The sequence below is a fragment of the Lucilia cuprina genome, chromosome 5 (genome assembly GCF_022045245.1).
Source record: "Lucilia cuprina isolate Lc7/37 chromosome 5, ASM2204524v1, whole genome shotgun sequence".
Lineage (NCBI taxonomy): Eukaryota > Metazoa > Arthropoda > Insecta > Diptera > Calliphoridae > Lucilia > Lucilia cuprina.
This window is the reverse complement of record NC_060953.1, coordinates 54,332,824-54,358,031: the sequence shown is the minus strand read 5'-3', so window position 1 is coordinate 54,358,031 and position 25,208 is coordinate 54,332,824. Positions and strand designations below refer to the sequence as shown.

General features: G+C 31.9%; 5 protein-coding genes across 8 annotated transcripts in view; 2 read left to right on the top strand and 3 right to left on the bottom strand.

Moving 5' to 3' along the window:
• LOC111689612 (probable glutamate--tRNA ligase, mitochondrial) overlaps positions 1-221 on the top strand; it is a 51,319-nt gene extending 51,098 nt beyond the window's left edge. For both annotated transcript variants that reach the window (XM_046951207.1, XM_023452083.2), the window contains one exon: positions 31-221. In XM_046951207.1, the coding sequence (XP_046807163.1) occupies positions 31-156 (126 nt within the window). In that variant the 3' untranslated portion in view covers positions 157-221. The remainder of the gene's footprint in view (positions 1-30) is intronic.
• On the bottom strand, positions 219-2,811 carry LOC111689611 (tyrosine--tRNA ligase, cytoplasmic). Its single transcript, XM_023452082.2, has 4 exons — positions 2,497-2,811; positions 1,124-1,929; positions 722-1,048; positions 219-655 (listed from the first exon to the last, which is right to left on the bottom strand). Exons 1-4 carry the CDS (start codon positions 2,695-2,697, stop codon positions 409-411), a joined length of 1,581 nt encoding a protein of 526 aa, XP_023307850.2. The 5' UTR covers positions 2,698-2,811; the 3' UTR covers positions 219-408.
• Positions 2,812-4,175: 1,364 nt separating this feature from the next.
• LOC111689609 (elongation factor-like GTPase 1) overlaps positions 4,176-25,208 on the top strand; it is a 191,983-nt gene continuing 170,950 nt past the window's right edge. The window contains exons 1-4 of one of the 3 annotated variants that reach the window (XR_006941124.1): positions 4,176-5,310; positions 7,920-8,559; positions 8,623-9,695; positions 9,770-9,883. Coding sequence is in view for 2 of the 3 variants with exons in the window: in XM_046952768.1 (XP_046808724.1) it covers positions 4,392-5,310; positions 7,920-8,559; positions 8,623-9,695; positions 9,770-9,883 (2,746 nt within the window). In the remaining variant the exon portion in view is untranslated. The remainder of the gene's footprint in view (positions 5,311-7,919; positions 8,560-8,622; positions 9,696-9,769; positions 9,884-25,208) is intronic. The other 2 variants (XM_046952768.1, XM_046952767.1) reach the window with 2 other exon arrangements.
• LOC111689608 (uncharacterized protein C3orf38 homolog) lies at positions 6,403-7,567 on the bottom strand. Its single transcript, XM_023452079.2, has 2 exons — positions 7,379-7,567; positions 6,403-7,315 (listed from the first exon to the last, which is right to left on the bottom strand). Exons 1-2 carry the CDS (start codon positions 7,506-7,508, stop codon positions 6,504-6,506), a joined length of 942 nt encoding a protein of 313 aa, XP_023307847.2. The 5' UTR covers positions 7,509-7,567; the 3' UTR covers positions 6,403-6,503.
• On the bottom strand, positions 11,489-24,398 carry LOC111687094. Its single transcript, XM_046952769.1, has 3 exons — positions 24,300-24,398; positions 12,504-12,654; positions 11,489-12,221 (listed from the first exon to the last, which is right to left on the bottom strand). Exons 2-3 carry the CDS (start codon positions 12,613-12,615, stop codon positions 11,512-11,514), a joined length of 822 nt encoding a protein of 273 aa, XP_046808725.1. The 5' UTR covers positions 12,616-12,654; positions 24,300-24,398; the 3' UTR covers positions 11,489-11,511.

Below are 25,208 nucleotides of genomic sequence, written 5' to 3'. Positions count from 1 at the left end.
AAATAATTAAAAAAAAAACACTCAATTTAGGAAGGACCTGGTGTAGCAGAGATGATGGAAATCTTAGGACAAAAAGTGGTAATACAAAGATTAAAAGATGTTTTAGCGGAAGGAACTAAATCAACTGAAACCAAAAAGGCGGAAAAGGCTGCTTGAATCACGACTATCTGGATAACTCTGAAATAATGTAATAAATTGTAAATAAAATGTTAAAAATCTTTAATGTTAAGGCAGTTATATATGTTTATTGTGTTAAAAACGTTAAGCCTTTTTTTTCTTAAAAAAAATAAAACTAAAAAAAAACAAATATCAAAATGTGTTACTAAGAAGGCGTTTTAAATAAATAAAAGAATGCTTGTTAAATAAACTAAATGCCTTTGTTCATAATATCGCTTTAGTAGAAAACATCTATTTAATACAACAATTGGCTAATTTGCTGGAAAGTTTCTCGCCATCAGGAGTTAATAGGAAGTTATCTTTCCAAACAGCTATACCATCAGCATTTGTCTTAAAATCGACTGAAAGTTTTTCCCAAACTTTCTTTTTGGGATTCAATTGTTCATCAGGTTGGCCACTGTAGCCTTCAAAGGCTAAACGGCTACCGGGAGCTGCATTGGCAGGAACAATAATGGGTTCAACCACAGTATGATCCTCACTGGAAATTAATTGAAAATAAAAATTCACATTTATTATATTCACAAAACTTTTCAAATAAACTTACTTAGAAGTGCATAAAACCATGCCTTCAGATAGAATACCACGCATTTTAGAGGGTTTGAGATTGCACAAAACCGCTACCAAACGTTGGTCTAGCTCTTCGACGGTAACAAATTTAACCAAACCACTGATAATGGTGCGTGGTTGTTCTTCGGCAAAATCAATTTTTAAAACATACAAAGTATCAGCATCAGGATGACGTTGTACTTCAATCACCTTGCCAACACGTATATCTAAACGATGAGGACCTTCTTCCTCAGGAGCGGCAGCTTTGGCTACATTACCACCCTTAGTTTTAGCTGGTGGCGGATAAGCGGCAGCACTAAGTTTTCTATAAAATTAAAACATAAATTTTGTTATTAGTTTCATTTCTTATTTATAATTCCATTACTTTATATGTACTTACTGTAATTCTGGGCTTTCGAAAGTTTTCCTAATAGGATCCAGCAATCTATTGATATATTTCTCTACGGTAGCTTTAAGATCAGCAGGATGTAACTTTTGATCAGCGAAATATTGTTCCAAATCAGCAAAGTTATTAAAAGTAACATCACCGCCATTTTCCGGGGCACGATTAATTTCAAAACCTTCACCCTCTTTGAACAAAGAGAATAGAACATGTTTAACAAAGGACAACAAACCATTGTCAGCAATATTGCCAGGTTCACAGAAAGCCTTCTTCAACTTCTTCTTAACATTAGCGGGTGAATCCAAAAGATCAATTTTAGAATCTTCTTCCGAAGAAGACATCTTACCACCAGCCAAACCAGGCACCATAGGGTTCATAAAATGTATACGTTTCTCATAGCCCAATTGAGGCAAATATTTCTCGGAGAAGGTGAAGATTTTTCTTTGATCAACACCACCGAATTGAGCATCTACCTTAAGGTATTCCTCATCCAAAGCTTGTAGACCAGGATAGAGTAAACCGGATAAGAGGGGATATTCAACTTGTTTGACGACTTCAGCACCAGCTTTTTTGGCATCGTGTTGTGTAACCACCGAACTTAGTTTGTATACATCAAGAGTATATTCCTTCGATAACTGATAGTCGGTACCCTTAACGAATTTCAATTTATCTAGAGGAACACCAATCGATGATAACATAGCCTTAATGACGGCTTCATAATATTGTGTACGTAATTGCAAAAGTGTCCATGGTGCTTTCATGTTATCCAAATAGGCATGAAGATCGGCAAAAAGAATGGTGACCTGCAGGTTAAAAAGAAAAGTTTGTAAAATTAAAAGTGAGTTTTGAAGCCTAAATTTTCTTGTGGATTGATATTGTAAATCTGAATATGAATAAGAGTAACAATTGTCAATTTGAACTGGTTTGAATAGGAATTTGTCACTGAGTGCACCACTGGGTCACCAAGCAAATTTCATTGAGTCATCGTAAAAACAAGCTTTATATTAATGATCAGAATAAAAAATTGCTTAGTAAACTTTTAGGTTTATAACTAATATCAATATTAAGATTATTCGTACTAATTTCACAATGAATCTTTAAAATTGCTTGGGCAGTGTTACTCTTCAGTTATTTGTTTACCAAGAAAAAAAAACAATCACTTTTATGTTAAATTGTACGCAATATGTAGGTATGTATTATGTTTAATTATTTACTTTGCTTAATTCCTAGAAACTAAATTTGCACAATGAGTGCCAAATTCCAAAGTAATTAAAATTTTGTATGTACATGTATGTGAACACAAACTCATAATAACCACACAGATTTTTCCATAAAGTTAAAATAAATATAAATCGATTAAAAAACCTTACCTCACATCCTGCTTTCAAAAAATCAGCAATTTTCGACATAGGCACGAAATAGGCAACATGAGGTTTACCCGTGGTAGCAGTACCCCAATAGATTTTTAAATCACGTTCCTTTAGGATAGCATTGAGTTTATCTTCACCCAAAGTTTCTTGGAGATTACGGGTAATCAATTCCTTTTTCTGTTCAGGAGTTAACGAAGTCATTTTGTTTACGTTTTCCTTTATCTCCAATTGCACCAAAAAAAAAACCACTTTCGAAAACGTGGACAAATTCGATGGATAAAAGTGACTAAATGCAGATAAACGTCAGCTGCGTATGTGCAGGGATGTGTCTTGTGTCCAATAAGAAAAAGTTAAACTATTGTGAATGAAAAACAGCTGTTAGACGAAAGACAAATTGATTGGGAATAACTTTTGACAGTTAGATCACAATTGTGACCGCAGACTACAGGCAACTGACGATATATTTTTAAAATTTATTTTTTGCTTCGTAAATATTTATACCCTACGCGTTTGTACTGATTTTTGTAACATTCAAGATTATTGATCCTACACCCACCTTTAAGTATACCAATCGGCTCAGATTAACTTTCTGTGTTGATTTAGCTATGTATGTCCGTCTGTCTGTGTGTCCATGTAAAGCTTGTGTGCTTGCTACAGATCGCAATTTTCAAAATAATTTGATGAAATTTGTCGGATACTCTTCTTTTGGCCTTAGGGCGAACGCTATTGAAAATCGGTCCATTATTTCGTGTAAAAAAATCCGATACTTTTGTTTGAAACTAATGTCTCTTAAGGCCTAAATAGACTACACAAGCGGCTTGACAAACATACTTTTCAATTTTCAAAATAATTTGATGAAATTTGTCGCATACTCTTCTTTTGGCCTAAGGACAAACGCTATTGAAAATCGGTCCATTATTTCGTGCAAAAAATCCGATACTTTTGTTTGAAATTAATGTCTCTTAGTAAAAACTTCTTTAGGCTTCTAAAAATTGTATAAAAATAAAAAGTACATTTAAAACAAAGTAGGCGTCGCGTTTGAAACGGTTTATAAGGTTTATTTCTATAAAGGTATCTTTGTGTTATCGGCATTTTGGCTTATTTTGGTCACAGTAGTGAGCTAAAAAGGTCTTTTTGAAAATTTATTTCCTTTTCGAAGTTTTTAATAGAATAACGGTATTTTAAAGGTACTAGGGTTTATTTTGGTAACAATATATTATCGGTCATTATGGCTTATTTGGGTATTGGCATTTTAGTGGCAACGGCTGGCAACCTTAATAATTATTATAATCATAAAAACTATAAAAAAATATTTCCAATATTTTAATAAATAACGATTTTTTGTATATTACTAATTGAACCGAGAAATAATGGTATAAATAAAATCTCCACATATACAGTTTTTAAAAAAAAATTATTGAATTTAAGGTTTTTTAAGCAAAACTAAAAACAACAAAAAAATCACACCAAGAAATACTGGAAATAAAAACGATTTTATTTTAACTTCAAGTTTTATGACAAAATATATAAAAATGTTGGTGCTTAAATAAAAAATATAGGTATTTTCTTTTGTTTAAACAAAATTTAACGGTTTTTTTACCAAACAGCTGAGTAAAAATCCCTTCCCACTTTCTTTGTTAAAAAACTATTGTGAATGATTAAACAACGAAATTATAATTTCACAACATAAACAAAAACCAGCTGTCTTCCACTAGGCAATTTCATTAACAAGCGTAAACAAATCAGTTTCACACGTGCGGTACGACAGTCAAATTGGTTTTAAGTTCGTGTTCTAAGTTTATAATTCGGTTCCGTTGTGTTTATAACGCGCCATTTTACGTGAGTGTGTGTGTTTTTCTTTGTGCATCCTTTTAGTGAAAAAAGTTTTCCTTGAAATGCCTATCGTTGATACCGGTGATTTAGTCAATTTACAAAAAAATATCGAAAGTGTGCGTAATATTTGTATATTGGCCCATGTTGATCATGGAAAAACTACTCTAGCCGATTCGCTCGTGGCCAGTAATGGCATTATATCGCAGCGTATGGCGGGAAAATTACGCTATTTGGATAATCGTCAAGATGAACAGGAACGTGGTATAACTATGAAGAGCAGCAGTATTTCCCTGTTCTATCAAAGTGTTGCAGATCATAGGAACTTTTTGGTGAATTTGATTGATTCACCGGGTCACGTAGATTTCTCTAGTGAAGTTTCTACAGCGGTGAGATTGTGTGATGGCGCTATTGTGGTGGTAGATGTAGTCGAGGGTGTTTGTCCTCAAACAAGGGCTTGTCTGCAACAAGTTTATGTTGAACAATTGAAGCCAGTGTTGGTTTTAAATAAAATCGATCGTCTTATTTTGGAAAAGCAAATGACGCCTTTAGATGCTTATTTCCATATTACCCAAGTACTGGAACAGGTTAATGCAGTTTTGGGCAGCATCTTTGCTTCTGATGTTTTGGCTAAAGAGGATATTAGTCATAAGGATAACTATGAGTCAGCCTTAGAGGATAGTGATGATTCACATTTATATTTTTCTCCTGCTTCGGGCAATGTTGCCTTTTGCTCGGCTTATGATGGTTGGGCTTTTAGGGTACGTGACTTTGCTGCTACTTATGCTGAAAAATTGGAGATGTCTATTGAAGATTTGGAACAAGTTTTATGGGGTGATTACTTCTATAATGCAAAAAAGAAATGCGCAATTGCTGGTGCTCAGGAAAAGGCTAAAAAGCCAATGTTTGTTCAATTTGTTTTGGAAAATATATGGAGTCTGTATGATACTATTGTTGTAAGAAAGGATAAGGATAAAATACCAGGTAAGTGGAAGATTGTTAATATATATTTTTTGTCGTTTTTGGTAGAATAATCTTATAAGAATATTTCTTTAAGTAAAAATAGTTTGATTCAAACATATTGTTTGAATGTCCGTCCGTTTTTGTATATTGAAATCAATTTTCTGAGGACCCCAAATATCTTCCGGATCAGGATTTCGAGAAATTTCGTTTTTAAAATCAGAATTATCTATAAATAACGGAGATATTAGCAAATATCCCAGACAACCTTTAAACATTTTGTCAAACAAGACAAAATTTTGCATGCTTTGACAAAAAGCAACAAAAACTTTGCTTATTGAAAAAACTTGTTTGGCTATGTATTAGTTTTATTGCAATGCTTATTTTATTTTTGCATTTTTATGTTTTTGTTATTTTTCGTAAAGTAATGGCGTAGTGAAATTTAATCAAATTAAGAATTATTTGAACACACTATTGTGAATGTCCTTCACTTAAAGTATTGTAAATAAGATTCGGTAAAGGATAATAAAGACTTCGTACTTGTTATAAATTCCAATTAGACAAAACTATTTCGATGAACTATACTGTTATTGGAATTTCTTCCCTACGGAAAAACTTTACAGCTGTTGCTGTGTTCACAATATTTGGCCGATTATAAAAGGTAGATAGGTAGCTAGTAAGGTAGATAGACAAATTGATTGATAGATAGGTAGATAGATGGATAGGTGGATAAATGGATAGACGGATGGATGATAGATAGATAGATAGATAGATAGATAGATAGATGGAAAGATAGATAGAAAAATAAATAAATAGATAAATAGATAGATAAATAGATAGACAAATAGATAGACAAATATATATACAAATAGATAGATAAATAGATAGACAAATAGAAAGACATATAGATAGATAATTAAATAGATAGTAGATAGATAAATAGATAGATAGATAGATAGATAGATAGATAGATAGATAGATAGATAGATAGATAGATAGATAGATATATATAGACAAATAGATAGATAGATAAATGCATATAGGAACTGTTGACGTAAAATTCCATACATTAACTAAGTTTTGTATTTTTAACATTTTCTCCTAATTATTATTGTATATTACAGTAATATATTACTTTTACAAGCAATTTTCGCCTTTTATTTATTAACTTAAATAAATTATTTATACAAAAATTTACAAATTTAAGTATATAATTATTATGATAATTCTCCTTGTGGCACTGGCAATTCTAAAGCTTCTTTCATATCATCACTCTCCTCCAATGATGGCATTATCGCTGCTCCCTTACTACGCAATATTAATTTTATATTTTTCGTTTTCCAATTATTCTCAGCAAAAGGATCTCTTAAAAGGCCAAAAACGCATTCAAAAACTCCCACACAATCTTGTGAGGTATGTAGAGTGCCACAGCTTAAGACCAGAACTAATCCATGAACATCCATACGCCCTTGAACTCCAGCATGAGTTAGATTGGGATTAAAGTAAAAACCAAAACGTTGACGAGTTTCCAAAAGATTTTGTAAAATACTTTCTGAATCTTGACACAAATGTTCATCTATGCCATCATTGGCAGCAATTTGCATTAATAAAGAAGCATCCGTCCAGAAGTCATTTACTTTTAATAAGTTTTTGTTATAATTATCAAAAAACCATTCGGAAAATTTGCGCGCCAACAAATGTATGGGAAATTCAGAGGGTTCTTGTAGAATTGTCGCGTTAGTAGTAGTACTAGTAGATTGTGTTGAATTATGATTTAATTGACTATGATTTTGCTGTTTATCTGTTTCACTTTTCACTACAGTCGTAGTTCCATTTGGTGTGTTCATAGAGGCATAGTTTTGATACCAATAGTCCACAACTTTTTTCACTAGTTGTGATTTGGTAAAATCAGTCGTTAAAGGTACTTTCTTTTTATGTAAATATCTAAAGAGAATTTCCTTTGTTATCAAACGTTTACTTAGCAAGGTGGTGCAGTCAGGTATGTGCAGGAATATTGTGTCCAAGGCCTCTGTAGGGGGATTTAATGTGTTAAAAAATTGTTGTTGTTTAAAGTTAATCCTAATTTACTTACCCAGCTCTGAGTTTACGTTTACCACATTTTTAGTTACACTTTTGGCCAATTGATATAGTATAGAAATATTGTTTCTTTCCGTTTGCAGCAAATCAATAATACCAATTTTTTCTTGTATTGTATATGACATATTTAGGCATTTTTTATTGTAGTTTTGTTTTTGGGAAAATAATAATTTTTTGTCCAGGGTTTTTTTGCGGAATATTTTGTTTACAAAATATGAAGCAATTGACAGCTGTTTTCTTTCTCTCTTCCTCTTTGAAGAGTTTTCTATTAGTGATGCCATATCTAATATTAATTTATTTATTGGTAAACAAAACACAGCTGTTTTGTTTGTGTTTATAGTTGGCAATGCGGTATTGTTGATAATCCGTTAAATTTAAACATTTTAAAGTGGGAAGTTGAAATTAAAATGCTTTATAGGTTTAAAAAAACAACAAAATTTAAAAACAAAGACTGAAATAGAATTGAACTAGAAATTAACTTAAACTGAATTAAAAGCTAATCGTCTTACACTTTTCTCTTCTCTTTTAATAAATAGTTATTGCCGAAAAATTGGGGATTAAACTACTAGCTCGTGATCTACGCGTTGGTGATCCTAAAGCACAAATCAAAACTGTTCTTGGTCAATGGTTACCCATTGATCGTACAATTTTAGAAATGGTGGTAAAACATGTGCCAGCCCCCAATAGTATAAACGATGATAGAGCTCAGCGTTTACTCTACCCTGAAAATGTCGATTTGAATACATATCCCAGCGAATCTTTGGTCCTTAAAGAAGACTTTAAAAAATGTGATGCTCAATCCTCGAATATAATAGTATTTGTATCGAAAATGACACCAGTTCATGTTACACAATTGCCGCAAAATAAACCAAAACGTTTAACCGATCAAGAGTTACAGGCGAGACGTGATGAAGTACGCAAACGTATTGAGGAACGTAAACAGTTGGCTGCCCAAAGTACGGAGGTGGAAAGTATCACAGCTGGAGTACAACAAATGACTACAGAGGAAAAGCAACAACACGAGGAGGAGGAGAAAGAAAAGGCAATTGAACAAAAGGAGGAAGAAGAAAAGCCTGAATTTGTATTTATAGCTTTTGCTAGAATTTTTAGTGGAACTTTAAAAAAGGGCATGAAATTGTATAATTTGGCACCAAAACATGATCCTAGAAATAAAGAGTAAGTTTTAAAATCAGCAATAAATCATTAACACTTTGTTTTAAAATTTTTTTAATTTAATAGCTCTCTCTCCCTGGATTCTCCTTATATAACCGAAGTAACCATTGGTGATTTGTACCTCTTTATGGGGGGTGAACTACAGGCTTTAGATGAAGTGCCTGCCGGCAACATAGTGGGCATTGGAGGTCTAGAACAGAGTATTGTTAAAACCAGCACTCTAAGTAGCACCATGTACTGTACTTCCTTTAGTGAGTTGAGTGTTATGGCTACACCCATATTTCGGGTAGCCATAGAACCGGTTAATCCCTCCGAAATGCCTAAATTAATTAAAGGCCTTAAATTACTTAATCAAGCCGACGCTTGCGTACAAGTATCACTAGAAGCTACAGGAGAACATGTCATCACTACTCTGGGTGAAGTTCATGTTGAAAAATGTGTTCATGATTTGCAGGAGAGTTATGCCAAAATTAAAGTAAATGTCTCTAAACCCATTGTATCATTCCGTGAGACCATAGTGCCAGAAGCTACTGTCGATATGGTCAATGAAGCCATAGTAAAAACATCTGAAGATAAGGATATTTCTAAAAAAATTGTCACAATGACTACCCTCAACAAACTGTCCACTATTAAAGTTATAGCCTTGCCTTTGCCACAAAATGTAATAGATATAATTGAAAAATATCAAACCTTTATTAAGGAATTTTCCACTACCGCAAAGTTGTCGAATGTATCGGAAAAATCAAGACAACTGCTACAGCAAGTAAAATCACAACTTTCAACAGCCTTCAAGGATTTCGATACCAATGGCTTAACCAGTCTCTCGACCGAAGAACTAATTGCACGAATTTGGTCTTTAGGGCCACGTCATTGTGGCTCTAACATATTGCTCAACTTAAGTGATTATGAACATCCCAGCTTTTGGTGGCCCTTATTAAATTCTACGGAAGATTTGGATTCACCTAAATCGTCTGATGTTAGACGTGATTATAACAGTTCCTTTGTTAATGGATTTCAATTGACCACCTCCGCTGGTCCACTGTGTGAAGAGCCAATGCAAGGTGTTTGTTTTGTGGTTTTAGAGTGGTCTGTTGAGGCTTCGGATGAGTTGAATTCAAAGGCTTACGGTCCCTTTTCCGGTAAGATCAAAATAAAAAATTTAAGGAATTTTGAATATTATTTATTTACTTTTTACTATTTTATTTATTTTTAGGACAAGTTTTAACCGCTTCTAAGGAAGCCTGTCGTCAAGCTTTCCAGAATCAACCACAACGTTTAGTCAGTCCTATGTATAGCTGTAATATTGTTGTTAATGCTGAAGTATTGGGTAAGTCTAAGATTTTATAAATATTTTTTTCTTTATAACAGAATAAGATCAGACAGATGAATGATAAATAGTTAAAATCCATTGATATTTTTGTAATAATATTTTTATAACAAAATCAGATCAGATAGACTGATGTAGGAATACCTGTGATAAAGTGATAAAAAGTTAGAATCAAGAGTGAGCTGTTTTGTAACTCTTACAAAATTAAACAAAAATAAATATTCTGATCCTTTTCGATCAGATTTACTTTTCCATAAAAAAATAGAACTTAACTAGAACTGAACTAACTTGAACTGAACTAAAACTGAACTAGAACTGAACTAGAACTGAACTAGAACTGAACTAGAACTGAACTAGAACTGAACTAGAACTGAACTAGAACTGAACTAGAACTGAACTAGAACTGAACTAGAACTGAACTAGAACTGAACTAGAACTGAACTAGAACTGAACTAGAACTGAACTAGAACTGAACTAGAACTGAACTAGAACTGAACTAGAACTGAACTAGAACTGAACTAGAACTGAACTAGAACTGAACTAGAACTGAACTAGAACTGAACTAGAACTGAACTAGAACTGAGCTATAACTGAACTAGAACTGAACTAGAACTGAACTAGAACTGAACTAGAACTGAACTAAAATTAGAACTAGAATTGAACTAGAACTTATATTGAATTAAACCAGAACTTAATAAAATCCCCAAAATTAAAAAGCACTTTCAGTTATTATTTTTCTAAAGATTTTTATTAAAAAAAATTATTATTCGTATAAATATAAATTTTATTACATAAAATTTTGCAAATGCAATTGTTACATGATTTCGTTTAGTTTATTCGTTATTAAATATATTGTATAAATATTATTATTATTTATTTAAAAAGTTAATTTATTTATATACTAGTAAATGCCGCTTATTAGTTAAAGAAAAAACACACATATTTTCTGTGTTGAAATTTAATTTAATCAAATAGTGGATTGATTAGTATCAATAATTCTTTAAATTTCAATTATTATAATTTACTTTACTTTTGTTTTGATTTGTTTCATTTATTAAATATAAATAGCTCTAATTATAATAATTACTACATAAATACGACGACGAATGAAATGCAAATTACGAAAAATAAAAACAAATTAATTAAATAATCAGTTTTTGTTTTTGTTATTATGAAAAGTACAATGTATAACTAATATTAATTCAAAAATTTTGCAATTATTTAATTAATTCGTGTTGATATTTTTCTTTGACAATATTTAAATAACTTAAAAATAACTTAAACTTAAATATTAAATTAAATTTCTGTTTTATTTTTTTTCTTTTTAATTTATAAATATAAATTTAAAACTTATAATGAAATCTGTCGACAAATTTCTTATAAACAAAGAAAAATTACTAAAATGAAATTGTTATTGTTGCATTTTGTTAAATTCAGTCACAGTTATTTTTTTATCTTTTTAAAAATTTTAAGGTTTTTTTTCTAAAAAGAAATCTGTTTTTTATGGAAAAACTTAAGATATTTCCTTTCTAAACCCCTTGAATATTACTTGGAAATTTTTATTTATATATTTATAAATTCTACCTACACCCCAGTTAGTTGATGATTTTTGTTGCGTTCTATAGCGTTTAATCCCAGACCACAGTTTTCTCAAATTCTATAACACGATCCCAGGGAAATTCGGGTAGATCATCATCCGGATCAATGGTATTTTCACTTAATGATCTTTTTTCACGTTTCAATTCTTCCGTCTTGGTAGTGTCCTCACTTAAAGTGGTATTAGCCTCTTCTCCAGCCTGTGTTGAGGTACTAATTAATAATTTATTATCTACCTCGGTGGCAGCCTCAATGGGGGCATCACCTTCACGTTCATTATTACGTCCATAACCACCGCCGGGGAAATTATTTATGGAAACCGGTTCTGGTCTATAGTTATTATTGTTGCTGTTGAAGGATGAAGACGATATACTTTCGGGTCTATTTAAATATTGATAATTTCCTTGTGATTGATAGGCGGATTCAGAGGCTCCATGGTAATTATTACTGTTGGAGCCTGCATTAAAGTTTGACCCAGATGATGCTATTTGTGAACTTTGTGATGAGGAACTGCTACCGTATGAAGGTCTGCCGGCGTAGGCATCTTTATTATTACCCAAATTGCTTTGACCGTAGGAAGTCTGTGAACCAGGTCTATAGAAAGGTTTTTGCAATTGATAACGTTTGGGCGGTTGAGCCGAAGGTTTGCGTACAGAATAACCGGGTTTAACACACATCATACCGAAGACACGAATACCTGGTACACTGGCGTATGTGGGCTGATCGTGAGCCATGGGACCCTCTGTGAAGGAAAAATTCATAAAATATCATTAAAAAATTTCGCAAAAAATTCCAAATTTTTACTAAAAATCAAAATTTTTATTCAAAATCAGAATTTTTGATTAAAATATAAATTTTTACTAAAATATTACTTATCACCAAAATTTTCATTGAAAATTCGGATTTTTAACTTAAATTCAATCTTTCAATAAAAATTCAAAAAAAAAAAAAAAGAAATTTTTTTTTAAATAAAATTTTCATTTAATTGTTTTTGGTGAACGATATACGTTAAATATTCACTTACCCATTTTAAAGTGATCTGGACATCTGCAGATAACTAAGTAATGCGATTTTCCCGTGCGTGTATTTTGCAAAGCCAACAAAGACCAGTCTTTAGGTGAACGACATTCTCGCATTTCTGTGGTAGCTTCACATGTCTTTGCCAAAGTTATTGCCTGTAAAAAAAGATGGGAATAAAACGTTTAGTTATTAAAACTGATTTTAAAAGATCATAATTAATTTTTTTTTGGACCAAAGGAAGATTTCCGAGTTTTTTCAAAGATATCCAAACAAATGACGATATTTTCAATATTTTTTGAATAAAACAATCTGCGAATATCTTTGTCGATCGCAAATCTAGTTCATTTTACAAAGATTTTGAAAATTTTCGCTCCGGAATGATCAATCATAGATCAAGATCAGTGCTAGCTGTTTTAATCGAAATTTAATGCTTTAAGATCAAAATGTCCAATAACTTTTTAAAAAATTAAATCGGGTTAATATTATCATGATGTTTGCGAAATATGTAGACCTTTATTCTGAAACGATTTGAGTTACTGTCGATCGAAAATTGCGAACTCAACGACATCTTAGTATTTCCAAGATGGAATTATTCTTCAATAAACTAGGTGATGTAGCAGGGTGGCGATTAGGTGACACTCTGGGCTTCATCAGGGACAATTACGAATCTCCTTTCAACGACCACTTTATTTCTTTGTTCTTTGTGGAGGGAAATTCTTACTTTTCTTATATTTTTCTTTTCCCTTGTTCATTATTCAAGGGAATTACAATGGACCTTTAGGTCTGCGATTGGATGTATTCCAAAGTTACTCGTACTATCATTGCAATATTTTCATGAAACATGATCATTTCAAGTTTCAATCTATCTAACACTGAAAGTTTGAATTTCTGGAAGTTAACAACATTGTGGTGGTAGGACCAATAGAGGCCTAAGTGTATCCTTCACATTTGGTGTATATTAATACTCCAATCTAATTAACTAATTATGATGAAATGATTCTCGTTTAGGTTTTAAATATGAACTACAATGGTCTAATTCACAAACGGTGTTGCACGGTTGTATCGTTGTATATCGTAATTTTTTAAAAATTGATTCGTTTTTGTTAAAAAAAAAATTACTTGAAAAATTTTTATGACATACTACGCTACAACGATATGACTACGATTGTGAATTGGACAAATATCAGTTATTAAATAATCGAATATTATATTTTAATTTGAAAACTGGGATTTCGGTAAATGATTTTTTTTAAAGTGTTTATATTACACTTTCTTAGAAATATCTTTTAAACTGCGGAAATTGGATTAAAAAATCATTTCATAAGTAATTTTGCTTAATAAAAGGGTTCTGTAGTTGAAACGACTTTTCGACTTTTGCATTTAGGTAAAAGTAGACTTTTCAACTTTTGCATTTATGTAGGTAAAAGTAGACTTTTCAACTTTTTGCATTTTATGCAAAGTCGATTTTTTGACTTTTTGCAATTAGTTAAAAGTCTACTTTTAGACTTTTCGACTTTAAGAGTTTTGTAAAGAGTTGACTTTTCGACTTTTTCGGCTATTTTCGACTATTCGACTTTTTCCGACTTTTTCGACTATTTTCGACTTCTTTCGACTATTTTCGACTTTTTTCGACTATTTTTGACTTTTCCGACTTTTCGACTTTTTTCGACTATTTTTGACTTTTCCGACTTTTTGACTATTTTCGACATTTTCCGACGAAGACTATTTCAGACTTGTCGACTTTTTCCGACATCGATTTTCAACTATTTTCGACTGTAACTATTTTTGTCTTTTTTACACTTTTCGACAATTTTAGATTTTTCGATTTTTTCCGACTTTTTGACTACTTACGACTTTTTTTTAACTTTTTCCTACTATTTTCAACTTTTTCCGACTTTTTGACTATTTTTTACTTTTTCCGACTTTTTGACTTTTTCCGACTTTTCTACTATTTTCGACTTTTTCCGACTTTTTGACTATTTTCGCCTTTTTTCGCCTTTTTCCGACTTATCGACTTTTTTCGACCTTTCTTTCCAGCGTCGACTTTTTTCGCAGACGATAATTGAGTTATCGACTTTTTTGGAACAAAATAGTCGACTTCGACTTTTTTCGACAAAAAGTCGATTGTTCGATTATTCGAAAGTCGATTCATAGAACCCTACTTAATAATGTCTTCCCTTCCTAATACATCTGACTTTTGCCCCATCAAAATTAAAATCACAATGATAATTTTGCCATGTCTCATCATGTAAGATCACGTTTTGATAATGAACGTCATTTGATCGTTCATTTCACTAACTGACGCATTTTAAGTCAAATCCTTTTATGTCATTAAGAAATACCGCTAATCACGATTTAAGTAACACCGGTTTTGAGCTGGAAAAAAACCTTTCATTACTTAAAGATTCTAACATATCCATCTCTACTATTCGTTTTGCAAAGAAAGAAAGATCAACACCACTGCTAGTATTCTTTTTACTAGTTAATATAGCTACTAGTTTCTTAATACATACATAATCTTTTGCAAAGATTTTAGATTTTTTTGTTAAGATTCTTTTTTTTCTTTAAGTTTTTTGGCTTGGGGTCATATTCTTCGTTTTAGTTTAGTTTTTTTGGGGTTTCTGTTGTTGTAGACTCAATTTGACAAACGGTAGACTTTGAATTGTCATTAATAGCTTAACAATTTGCCGTTCGTCATGTCTAACAATAACTGTCCGTCTGTCTGTGCTCTTTGTCTGTCTTTATGTCTACATTTTGCACCATTTATTTAAACATACATGTTTTTTTGTCTAAATATTCATCTAGCTAACCTGTCTATCTGCCGGTCTGTAAGTTAGACTATTTTAGTTTTCAATAACAGTATTATAGTTTTTTTTTTGGTTTTAAGTTGTTGTTGCTTTATTTTGCTTTCAGTAGTCTATTTTATGTGTCTATTATGGCTTTTAGCTATATAATTAATTTTAAAACAATTTTTCTTGTTTGTAACCAAAAACCATAGTTTTGCAGACACTATATAATTTTCGTATTTCTTTCTTCTTTTTATTTTTTTGAAATTAATGTGATAACGGTTTTTAAGTTTATGTTTATGTCAAACAAATGTTTAGAGGAATTTCTGATGTGTTTCAGTTTGTAATGTGGTTTTTGCAGGTTTAGAGATCTAAGATTTTTCAATTTACTAAAGTTGTGTAGGTTTTATAGATTGTTTTAGTATGAATGCCGAAAAATTGAAATAGTAAACTAAACACGGATGATCCTCAATAGTATGATCCAGGAGATCAGTTATAGAACTATGATTTTTTCAATTTGCTAAAGTTGAGTAGGTTTTAAAGATTATTTTAGTAATAATGCCGAAAAATTCGAATACTAACCGAACACGGATGATCTTTATTCTCAAGATCAGTTAAACCAATTGGCATTAAAACGAAAAATCACTTTTGATCATCTTAATAGGAACATACGTTTTTTTCGGGACAAAAAAGGGGATCTCATGATGCATTAGCTTCTTAGACTGGACCAGGAATTTACTTTCAACAATCACTTTCAAATCACTTTAATACCTACTTATACGAAACATCTTATTACTTTTAATCATCTTAATGGCGACACAGATTTTTTTCTAGACAAAAAAGGAGATCTCATGATGCATGATCTTGTCAAACTGGATATTAACATGGAAGTTGTTTTCAAGAAGTTAAGAATTACTTGAGTAGCTTCTGATCTTTGTCTGGATCTTAATGAAATCCTACTGCTGATTACAGGATACTCTAGCTTACGCATTGACTGTTTTTTTAACTATTATGATCTTCATAAGAAGGTTAACGATAATTGGAGTTTAGCATGTCGTAATTTCTTTGGCTATAAACCACCAAAAGATCATCGCTGTTGTGTGAAATCAGGAGATCGGTAGAAGATTAAGTAGAGTTAAGATTTAAGGAATGTCTAGAATTCATCATATTGAGTGGTACAACTGCAATTTTAAAACATAACTGAAGAATTTTGATTGCTTCTGTACTACTGATCGTTTACGATCATGCAAACGAAGAAAAGTCAATAAAGATTTGTTGGGAAGCACAATATTATCCGCACAACTAACTGTCGTATAGCCTTTACGTCCTAAACTATATTATCTTAATGACAATAAGTCGAAAAGCTTTGCTCTGATCAGTGATCACTGTTGGGCTCTTCATAAAGAAAGCAAATTGATAAGGATTCGCGGAGATTTGACCGATTAGAAAGATTCGTGAAAGTCTGCGATTTAAGGCTGTTTCCACAATTTGAAGAGAACAGCGGAAAGCGGTGCTCTCATATCTCTAATCTGCCTCTAAACTGGAGTCAAATGTATCTTCACCATTCATTGGAATGATGTGACCAAGATTCGAACCACGTATTCTTATAATCTGGTACTACAAGTACCGGTAGCCCAAAGAGAAGAGTTTCGAACTTTGTGTTGTTTCCGTTATTGGTGAAGTCCCTTCGTGGTGGCTGTGGTTTAAATCCAAATTTTCAGGGAGAGAATGTTAGTTAGCAAAGTTCGCATCTGTTGCCGAGACATCAGACCCTCCACAGAGGAGTAACTGTGGAACTAAGTGTTTTCAATGAGTTGTTGTCAAGTGTGGTAAACGTTGGAAATGTGTTGGTATGAAATGTATATGACACAGGGTGAATGTGAGTGTTGTATGAATGAAAGGTGTTCTTGGTTAAATAATGATAAATATAACGAATCTTGTTCGTTGAATTTTCCTTCCTTGTCCGGGCATGTTCAGGGTTTGCACTGCTCATATCTGATTTACCGCAGTCTGTTCTTTGTAAATAAGAACAAGTTCCCGGCTTTTTTCATTCGTTTTTCTGCTTGCCGATTAAAGTACTTCGGCGTTTTTGTTTTTCTGTTTGCCATTGAAAGTACTTCGGCTTTTTTGATAAGTTTTTCTGTTTGCCGATTAAAGTACTTCGTCTTATGACTAAAACTGTTTTATATCAAATCTTGATTCTCGAAATGCTTCTGTATGTATCGTTTTCCGGTTCCTAGATCTTTTCATTATACTACTCATAATGAAAACCTAGCAATGGCTAGTCCTTTTCGTTTTTTTTTACTTAAAAAAGAGCCCTAGGTGTGTAGTCTCAGATCTTGGATCCCGCTGATTAAGGCGAATAAGTTAGCAATACTGGGCACAATTTTATAAATTCCAATAGATTTGGAATTTCTTTCAAACATTGAATAAGATCATAATGCTTGCTATCAAATCTGTGCATATGGAATTAACTTGGGATCGCCTGTATTCGAGGAATCGATTTCGGAACAATCAGGATGTGTTTTCTGTGGGAAGGACTATAAATGGGTTTTCAATAAGGGCTGTGGAGAATTAAACTATCTGAAATGGTGGTACCCTATATTCATAAATGCTTAGTAAAGTTATTGATGCTTTATTAAACCATCATAAGGTTCTATAAACCTAAAATAAGTGACTAATCACTCCTATCATCAATAGAAGTGAAAACTTTGTTTCCTTGAAATTTTCATTTCCATCGAAAGGAAAATTGCTATCGTAAACTCGTTGTGAACAATTCACTCACAATAGTTGATTTTATATGGAACAGCTGTTCAATGTTTACAAAATTCCATCAACAAATTTCACAACAGGGGGATTTTTTCACGATAAAAAAGTTAGTGAACGAAAAAAGTGAAATAGGGAACATATTTGACATGAAATGATGATTGGCGATAGGGATGAATATCTTAATGAATTCAGGGGTATAAACCAAGTTTAATTACTGTTTATCCAACATATCTTATTCAATGCTACATTCGAAAGTCTATACTAACTATTAAAAGTAACTTTTTCATTATTCCCTTGACAAAATGTTTAATCTAATATGTTTACAATAATCTAAACATAGTCACTGATTATAACATTAACTATTCATATTCGTTAAATTATTTCAGCTTTCCTACCATAAACATGGTAGTATGTACGTATTACTATTCAAATAAGTTACCCGATAAAATCTCTAACAAAACTACTGAACATTTTTAGACATTCTCAAGGAGTTAATAAAAATTATAGTTATATATAGCATTAAATGGTTAATAAGTGCTTAACTTGCACTATTACTAAGATAATTTTTACATAATAAAAATTTAAAATAATTTCAACTTCCTTAACATTTTGCCACAACAAATTTCGCTTTAACTCTGCCACTAAATTATAGTTGTTTGCAGTAACAAACATTAAGTGACTTTGATGGTTCTTATAGTTAGCAAAACTAAAGTAACTCTTTGACTAGAAAGAAGGTAACATGTGTGTGTGAGTTTGCGAATTAAGAAATTATATAAATTTTTCACATCAGACATTTCTTCTGCTATTTTTTTTTCGTATTCTGACCCTATAAAGTCATGTTTTCTTTTTGTTGTTGTTTTATGTTTGTCTTATTTCAGTATTTTCTAACAATGATTTCTTTGGCATAACAAAATTTTATAACTTAATTCAGTTTTAGACATACTACTACGAGTAGTCGTACGTACATTCATTTTGAACCATTGTTATTGTTTAATCTATAACTACTAGAACGCTAGTAGAGAGTCATTGTCATCAGCATGATCGTCATTGTTCTAGTCATCTTCAAATGTTGTAGTGAGTAATATTTTTCACATGTTTTTCTTTTTGTTCGCCAGGAAAACTTGAGTTTTTTATTATTTCTGTTTAGAATTGTTGGAGAGAAAAAAAAAGAAAAGTAACTATAAACTCTAATACCTACCACTGTGTAACCTTTTAATAAAATAAAAGTTTTTTCGTATAAGAAGATCTAGAAACTCGTGAAACTATCACCATCATTCTATAAAACAATATTAAGAGCGAAAGAAAAAATATTGTAATGCAAAGCGCGATATATTGCAAACAGTTAGGGGAATGTATTTCGAGGTAAATTTTATGATCATTCAATTGTGGCCTTTAAATGTAGACCAGCGATTTCATTTCTACATATAAAGGCTAGTGGAACCAAATCACATGATCTTGGTAATCAACTTATGTAATCTTCTCGAGAGATTAAAACCAATGACTGTTTAAGCATTCGGCTTAAGAAAACATATCAAAATAGTGCAAGTGTTGACCTTTCTGAGCAAAAACTTCAGGATTTCGAAACTCTGAAAGCGCGATATATTATGAACAGTTAGGGGAATGTATTTTGAGGTAGTTTTTTTGATCATTCACTTGCGATCCCTAAATATAGAACAGCGATTTCATTCCCACATATAAATGCTATTGGAACCAAATCATATGATCTTGGTAGTCAACTTATGTAATCTTCGCGAGAGATTAAATGTAATAATAGTTGAAGTGTGGACCCTTCTGGACGAAAACTTCCGGATTTAAAAACTCCTGGAAATAATATTGGTATTAAAAGTCAACTTAAGCGATCTACTCCGGAGTTAACCGCAAATCGTTTATGTAAAACGTCTATTGAAAATCCACAATAAAAGGATGGATGTGTTGTACTTTCCTTGCGAAAAACTTTTGAAAACTACCTTCGCTCAGTTCGTAAACTTTAATGGAATGAGATTCAAGTTTTCAGAGTGAAGATTCAATATTCAGAGAAACAACATGCTAAATCTCCTCTGTAACAAATAAAAAGATTGCTGTCAATGATCGATTTCTGCCAAACATATAATACATTTTGATATTCCATATATCATATAATTTGCTAGAGTTATACGATCGCACGAAGATCAATTACTCCTTCTTTATTACAAAAAATTTGCAATGTAAAAGTTTGCTAATGTTCGGATCATAAGCACTCCGAAGAATGCGAGAAAGAGGGATGTTCTCTGCTGATTTTACGTTACTAATTGTCATAAAAGTTTTACTGCTTTGGAGCAAAAGGGATGTTCTTTACCGATTTTACAATAACGCTTAGGATTGGTTAATTGGTTATTGATTAGGCCATCACACGTTGGGGAATCTACGAAATACGACTTTCTGTATTTCGTATGCAAATCCAACACAACTGACGTTAGTAGTTTTCATAAAATCTCCACTAATTGATACATGCGATCGTACAATACTTTATTTTCAAAGCGAATCAGACAACCTTTCAATGGATTCAGATACATTGTTGTGTCTTCCACAAGAAGAGAGGATGTGCGTGAAATCCATAAACAAATTTATCAAAAATCTGCCTTACTGATAATGTCATCCAATTTGATGTTGAAGACAATTCATTGAAGTCAAACGATCCTACGAATATCATTTGTTTCTTTCTTCAAACGCTAACTAAAGTTTACGTCCATGAGAACGGTTTATATTTTTCATATTGGTTACCGATCACCAAATATTGGTTAGTGGACTTTCGTTCTTTCTGACTTTGAAAGCATATCAAACGCAGCTAAAGTTATAAACTCGATCAATTTCCTAGAATTTTAAAGATAATCTTACAAAATGTGTGTCAGACTGTGAAGAACAGAACTAGCACATTCGTCTTTTCGGAACATTTTTGCGCAATATGAGAGATCTTCAACTTTGAATTGAAGACCGTCAATAGCGTCTAGACAGTATTCTCCTAAGCACAAGCGTTTAGCTTTGGTCTTTGCAATTGTCATTTAACAATTTTCCAATGTTTCGTGTTTGTGATATGCAGTATCGAAGAAAATTTGAAGGAACAAACATATGTTGCCTTTATCCAAATAATTATCAAATCTAATTTATTTCTCCCTTACACAAATTTCACTCAGTGTTTCGTTGCTAGTGATGTATATTCCATATACATTTGATACATAATTATATTTGGTAGTCGTAACATTTGTTACATCCATCTATCTACATTTACAGAATAAAAGAACATTTCTTTGAGTCCAACATCAATTTCAAATGTAGTAATAAAGAATTTTTTCTATTATAACTAACTTTTTGTTGTTATAACTTTGTTGCTTCGCATTCAACGTCGTCGTCATCGTCATCTTCTCAATTACATGCTTGTTACAAAAGATCACTTTTGTTCAACACAGAAATAAAAAAATGATCTTGCTCTTGTAGTTTGTTCGCTCAAACATTTTTTCATTTTTCATTTTAGTTCAAAGTATTAAAACCACTATAATCAGATTGTTGTTTTTTTTTTTTTGCTTTCTTACCAAATAGCAATTTAATAAAAAAATGGAAATAATAACAAAAAAATATATATTTTTAAATCCAAAGTCTTCTTAGTTTAAGATTTAGTCTTGGTCTAAAGCAACCATGTTTGGTGGCAAGACAAGACGTGTTCATTCGATAATTTCAAACGGCTGCTGCTGCCATCTTTTTTTAAATATTCTTTCATGCTGCAGTCCGTCCAGGCATATAAATGTTTGAGTTGTGTTTCTTTAATACATTTTTACATCATTTGCTACTGGTTACAAACAAAGAATAAAAGTGTTTTTAGATTTTTCTTCTTCTTCATGTGTTTTAAAAAAAGGTTTAAAGCTTTCAAAAATAATCAATCTTAATCCTTATTCCAGCTTAAAGTGCAACATATTATTTCGAAATTAATTTCAGGCTTTAGAACATGCAACTAGCCAACTCTGAGTGGTATGTAGGCTTTCTTTGTTCTTCTTCTACTTGTTTTGTGGTTTTTGTATACCAAATCTAAACATCTGTATGTTTCCGTGCTATTTTTGATTTCCGTTTATGATTTGTAATTAATAGCGACTAGATTTGCTTGATTACCAAGTGGCAAATAATTTGAAGTTAATAGATGGACGGACGTGGCAAAATGATATAATGCGAAGGTTGTGTGTTAAGGTGAAGATAAATTGCTTATAGAAGTGTTTACTTCAAAAAGTTTACTTTATATTCATATATGGAAGCATTTGGTTTTCCGAACTTTTATCGAAACTTATAGGGAAATGTTCCATACAAAGAAGAAACTGCAAACAAAGTGACGTATCACATGAATGAAGTACTAGACTGAACATCTAGCAAATAAACTAAATAGTTCTAGTTCGGTTCAAGTTCAGTTCTGATTCGGTTTTAGTTCAGTTCTAGTTCAGTTCTAGTTCAGTTCTACTTCAGTTCTAGTTCAGTTCTAGTTCAGTTCTAGTTCAGTTCTAGTTCAGTTCTACTTCAGTTCTAGTTCAGTTCTAGTTCAGTTCTAGTTCAGTTCTAGTTCAGTTCTAGTTCAGTTCTAGTTCAGTTCTAGTTCAGTTCTAGTTCAGTTCTAGTTCAGTTCTAGTTCAGTTCTAGTTCAGTTCTAGTTCAGTTCTAGTTCAGTTCTAGTTCAGTTCTAGTTCAGTTCTAGTTCAGTTCTAGTTCAGTTCTAGTTCAGTTCTAGTTCAGTTCTAGTTCAGTTCTAGTTCAGTTCTAGTTCAGTTCTAGTTCAGTTCTAGTTCAATTCTAGTTCAGTTCTAGTTCAGTTCTAGTTCAGTTCTAGTTCAGTTCTAGTTCAGTTCTAGTTCAGTTCTAGTTCAGTTCTAGTTCAGTTCTAGTTCAGTTCTAGTTCAGTTCTAGTTCAGTTCTAGTTCAGTTCTAGTTCAGTTCTAGTTCAGTTCTAGTTCAGTTCTAGTTCAGTTCTAGTTCAGTTCTAGTTCAGTTCTAGTTCAGTTCTAGTTCAGTTCTAGTTCAGTTCTAGTTCAGTTCTAGTTCAGTTCTAGTTCAGTTCTAGTTCAGTTCTAGTTCAGTTCTAGTTTAGTTCTAGTTCAGTTCTAGTTCAGTTCTAGTTCAGTTCTAGTTCAGTTCTAGTTCAGTTCTAGTTCAGTTCTAGTTCAGTTCTAGTTCAGTTCTAGTTCAGTTCTAGTTCAGTTCTAGTTCAGTTCTAGTTCAGTTCTAGTTCAGTTCTAGTTCAGTTCTAGTTCAGTTCTAGTTCAGTTCTAGTTCAGTTCTAGTTCAGTTCTAGTTCAGTTCTAGTTCAGTTCTAGTTCAGTTCTAGTTCAGTTCTAGTTCAGTTCTAGTTCAGTTCTAGTTCAGTTCTAGTTCTAGTTCAGTTCTAGTTCAGTTCTAGTTCAGTTCTAGTTCAGTTCTAGTTCAGTTCTAGTTCAGTAGTTCTAGTTCAGTAGTTTTAGTTCAGTTCTAGTTCAGTTCTAGTTCTGTTCTAGTTCTGTCCTAGTTCAGTTTAAAATCAGATCTATACGCAGCCATTAGAAATTATCATATAGAAGAACGAAGAGGGTCAGCGTACAGACCCAGTCATTAGCCAATTTTTCTATTCAAAAAGTTTAGATTATATGTGTATTAAAATTTCTTTCGGTAATCTCTCAGTGTTTTATACAAAAAATTTTTAATAAAATTTTAAAGCAACTGTGGTTCAATTTCTATTTAAAAGGCACAAGAATAGTCTATCAATCACTCTCCGGCCCATATTAAAAAATTTTATTAGGTCAAACAAATCCCCAAACACCTGTGACACTTTAAGCTGCTACCAAATTTGGATTCTTTTAGTAATTTTTTTTGTTTTCACTACAGATACACTAGGTCGTAAGATTAAAAAATCCATAATAGTTTTAAAAACCCATATTTTTTCCACCATACAACTAACTGTGTTGTTTACATTCTTCAATTAATTTTCCAAGATTAAGATATTTTACCATTTTTGTAAATAAACTGTCAGTTTTGTTTATTAACAAAATGGTCTAAAGACACACAAAAAACCACAAACAGCAAAAAGTAAGGTGCTGCAAGTTAAATCTTTACCAAATGGCAGAAAAATTCTTAGCAATTCTTAAGAATAATGCCATCGCCAAAGATCGACTGACAGTTTTATTTCAAATGTAATTGTTGTATGTGATATTTGATTAAAGATTAGACAAACGTTTCTTCCAAATAAAGATTTAGAGACTTACCTTCTTCTTGCCATCTCCTACTAATTTTGTGGTGTGTTGATCATCTTCATTTAAACTGGCTGAGCAGGGATCACGATATCTGTATTAAGAAGATGAAGAAGTAAGAGAAAGCAAAAAAAAAAAAAAAAAACATTAACTTAAAATATATACAACAAATACAAAATGTTAATAAAGTAAAGTGAGTTAAACACGCAAATATTAAATCATTTAACTATTAAGGAATCACTACAAATTTAACTTTGGACCTGTAACATGCAACAGAAGTATTGTTGCAAAACTAAATTCTAAACTCACAAGACAAAAATCTATCTACATTACATTCTCATGCATACATTTACTTGTCTATTTCTCTAACTATATTTATACCAGTACATTTATTCATACATCCATTTGTTGTTTTTCCAAATCTATTCAGTCGTACATCCATCTGGGTTTACGAGTAGTAGTATCCTTTTCCTAGTTGCGCAAGTGTTCACATCATTGTGTGGTAAAACAATCACTATTAGAGGGAATAGAAAACCAGCATCATGTGACTTTCAGTTTGATGTATATTTGTGTCTATTCAAAATGATAAACTCAGGTTGAAATGATTTGTAGGGATAATGGTTTGTCATAGAGTACACTATATTTGGAGGCAAAAATATAATTAATCGAATAATCGTTCTCCAGAAAATTAGATTGGATTTGTATTAAATTGTTATTATATCAGTTATATATTTCGATTTTTAACAGAAAATGAAGTCTTTGTCGTTATCATTCAGTTCTAGTTGAGTTCTAGTTCAGTTCTAGTTCAGTTCTAGATCAGTTATAGTTCAGTTCTAGTTCAGTTATAGTTCAGTTCTAGTTCAGTTCTAGTTCAGTTCTAGTTCAGTTCTAGTTCAGTTCTAGTTCAGTTCTAGTTCAGTTCTA

What these genes read in the sequence shown, in the direction of transcription:
- LOC111689611 (XM_023452082.2), bottom strand. Translation starts at nt 2,697, where the DNA reads ATGACTTCGTTAACTCCTGAACAGAAAAAGGAATTGATTACCCGTAAT. An exon ending in TTTTGAAAGCAGGATGTGAG is followed by an intron (nt 1,930 to 2,496) that starts GTAAGGTTTTTT and finishes TTTAACCTGCAG; the next exon opens with GTCACCATTCTTTTTGCCGA. An exon ending in TTCGAAAGCCCAGAATTACA is followed by an intron (nt 1,049 to 1,123) that starts GTAAGTACATAT and finishes TTAATTTTATAG; the next exon opens with AAAACTTAGTGCTGCCGCTT.
- LOC111689608 (XM_023452079.2), bottom strand. Translation starts at nt 7,508, where the DNA reads ATGTCATATACAATACAAGAAAAAATTGGTATTATTGATTTGCTGCAA. An exon ending in AAACGTAAACTCAGAGCTGG is followed by an intron (nt 7,316 to 7,378) that starts GTAAGTAAATTA and finishes ATCCCCCTACAG; the next exon opens with AGGCCTTGGACACAATATTC.
- LOC111687094 (XM_046952769.1), bottom strand. Translation starts at nt 12,615, where the DNA reads ATGCGAGAATGTCGTTCACCTAAAGACTGGTCTTTGTTGGCTTTGCAA. An exon ending in TCCAGATCACTTTAAAATGG is followed by an intron (nt 12,222 to 12,503) that starts GTAAGTGAATAT and finishes TTTCCTTCACAG; the next exon opens with AGGGTCCCATGGCTCACGAT.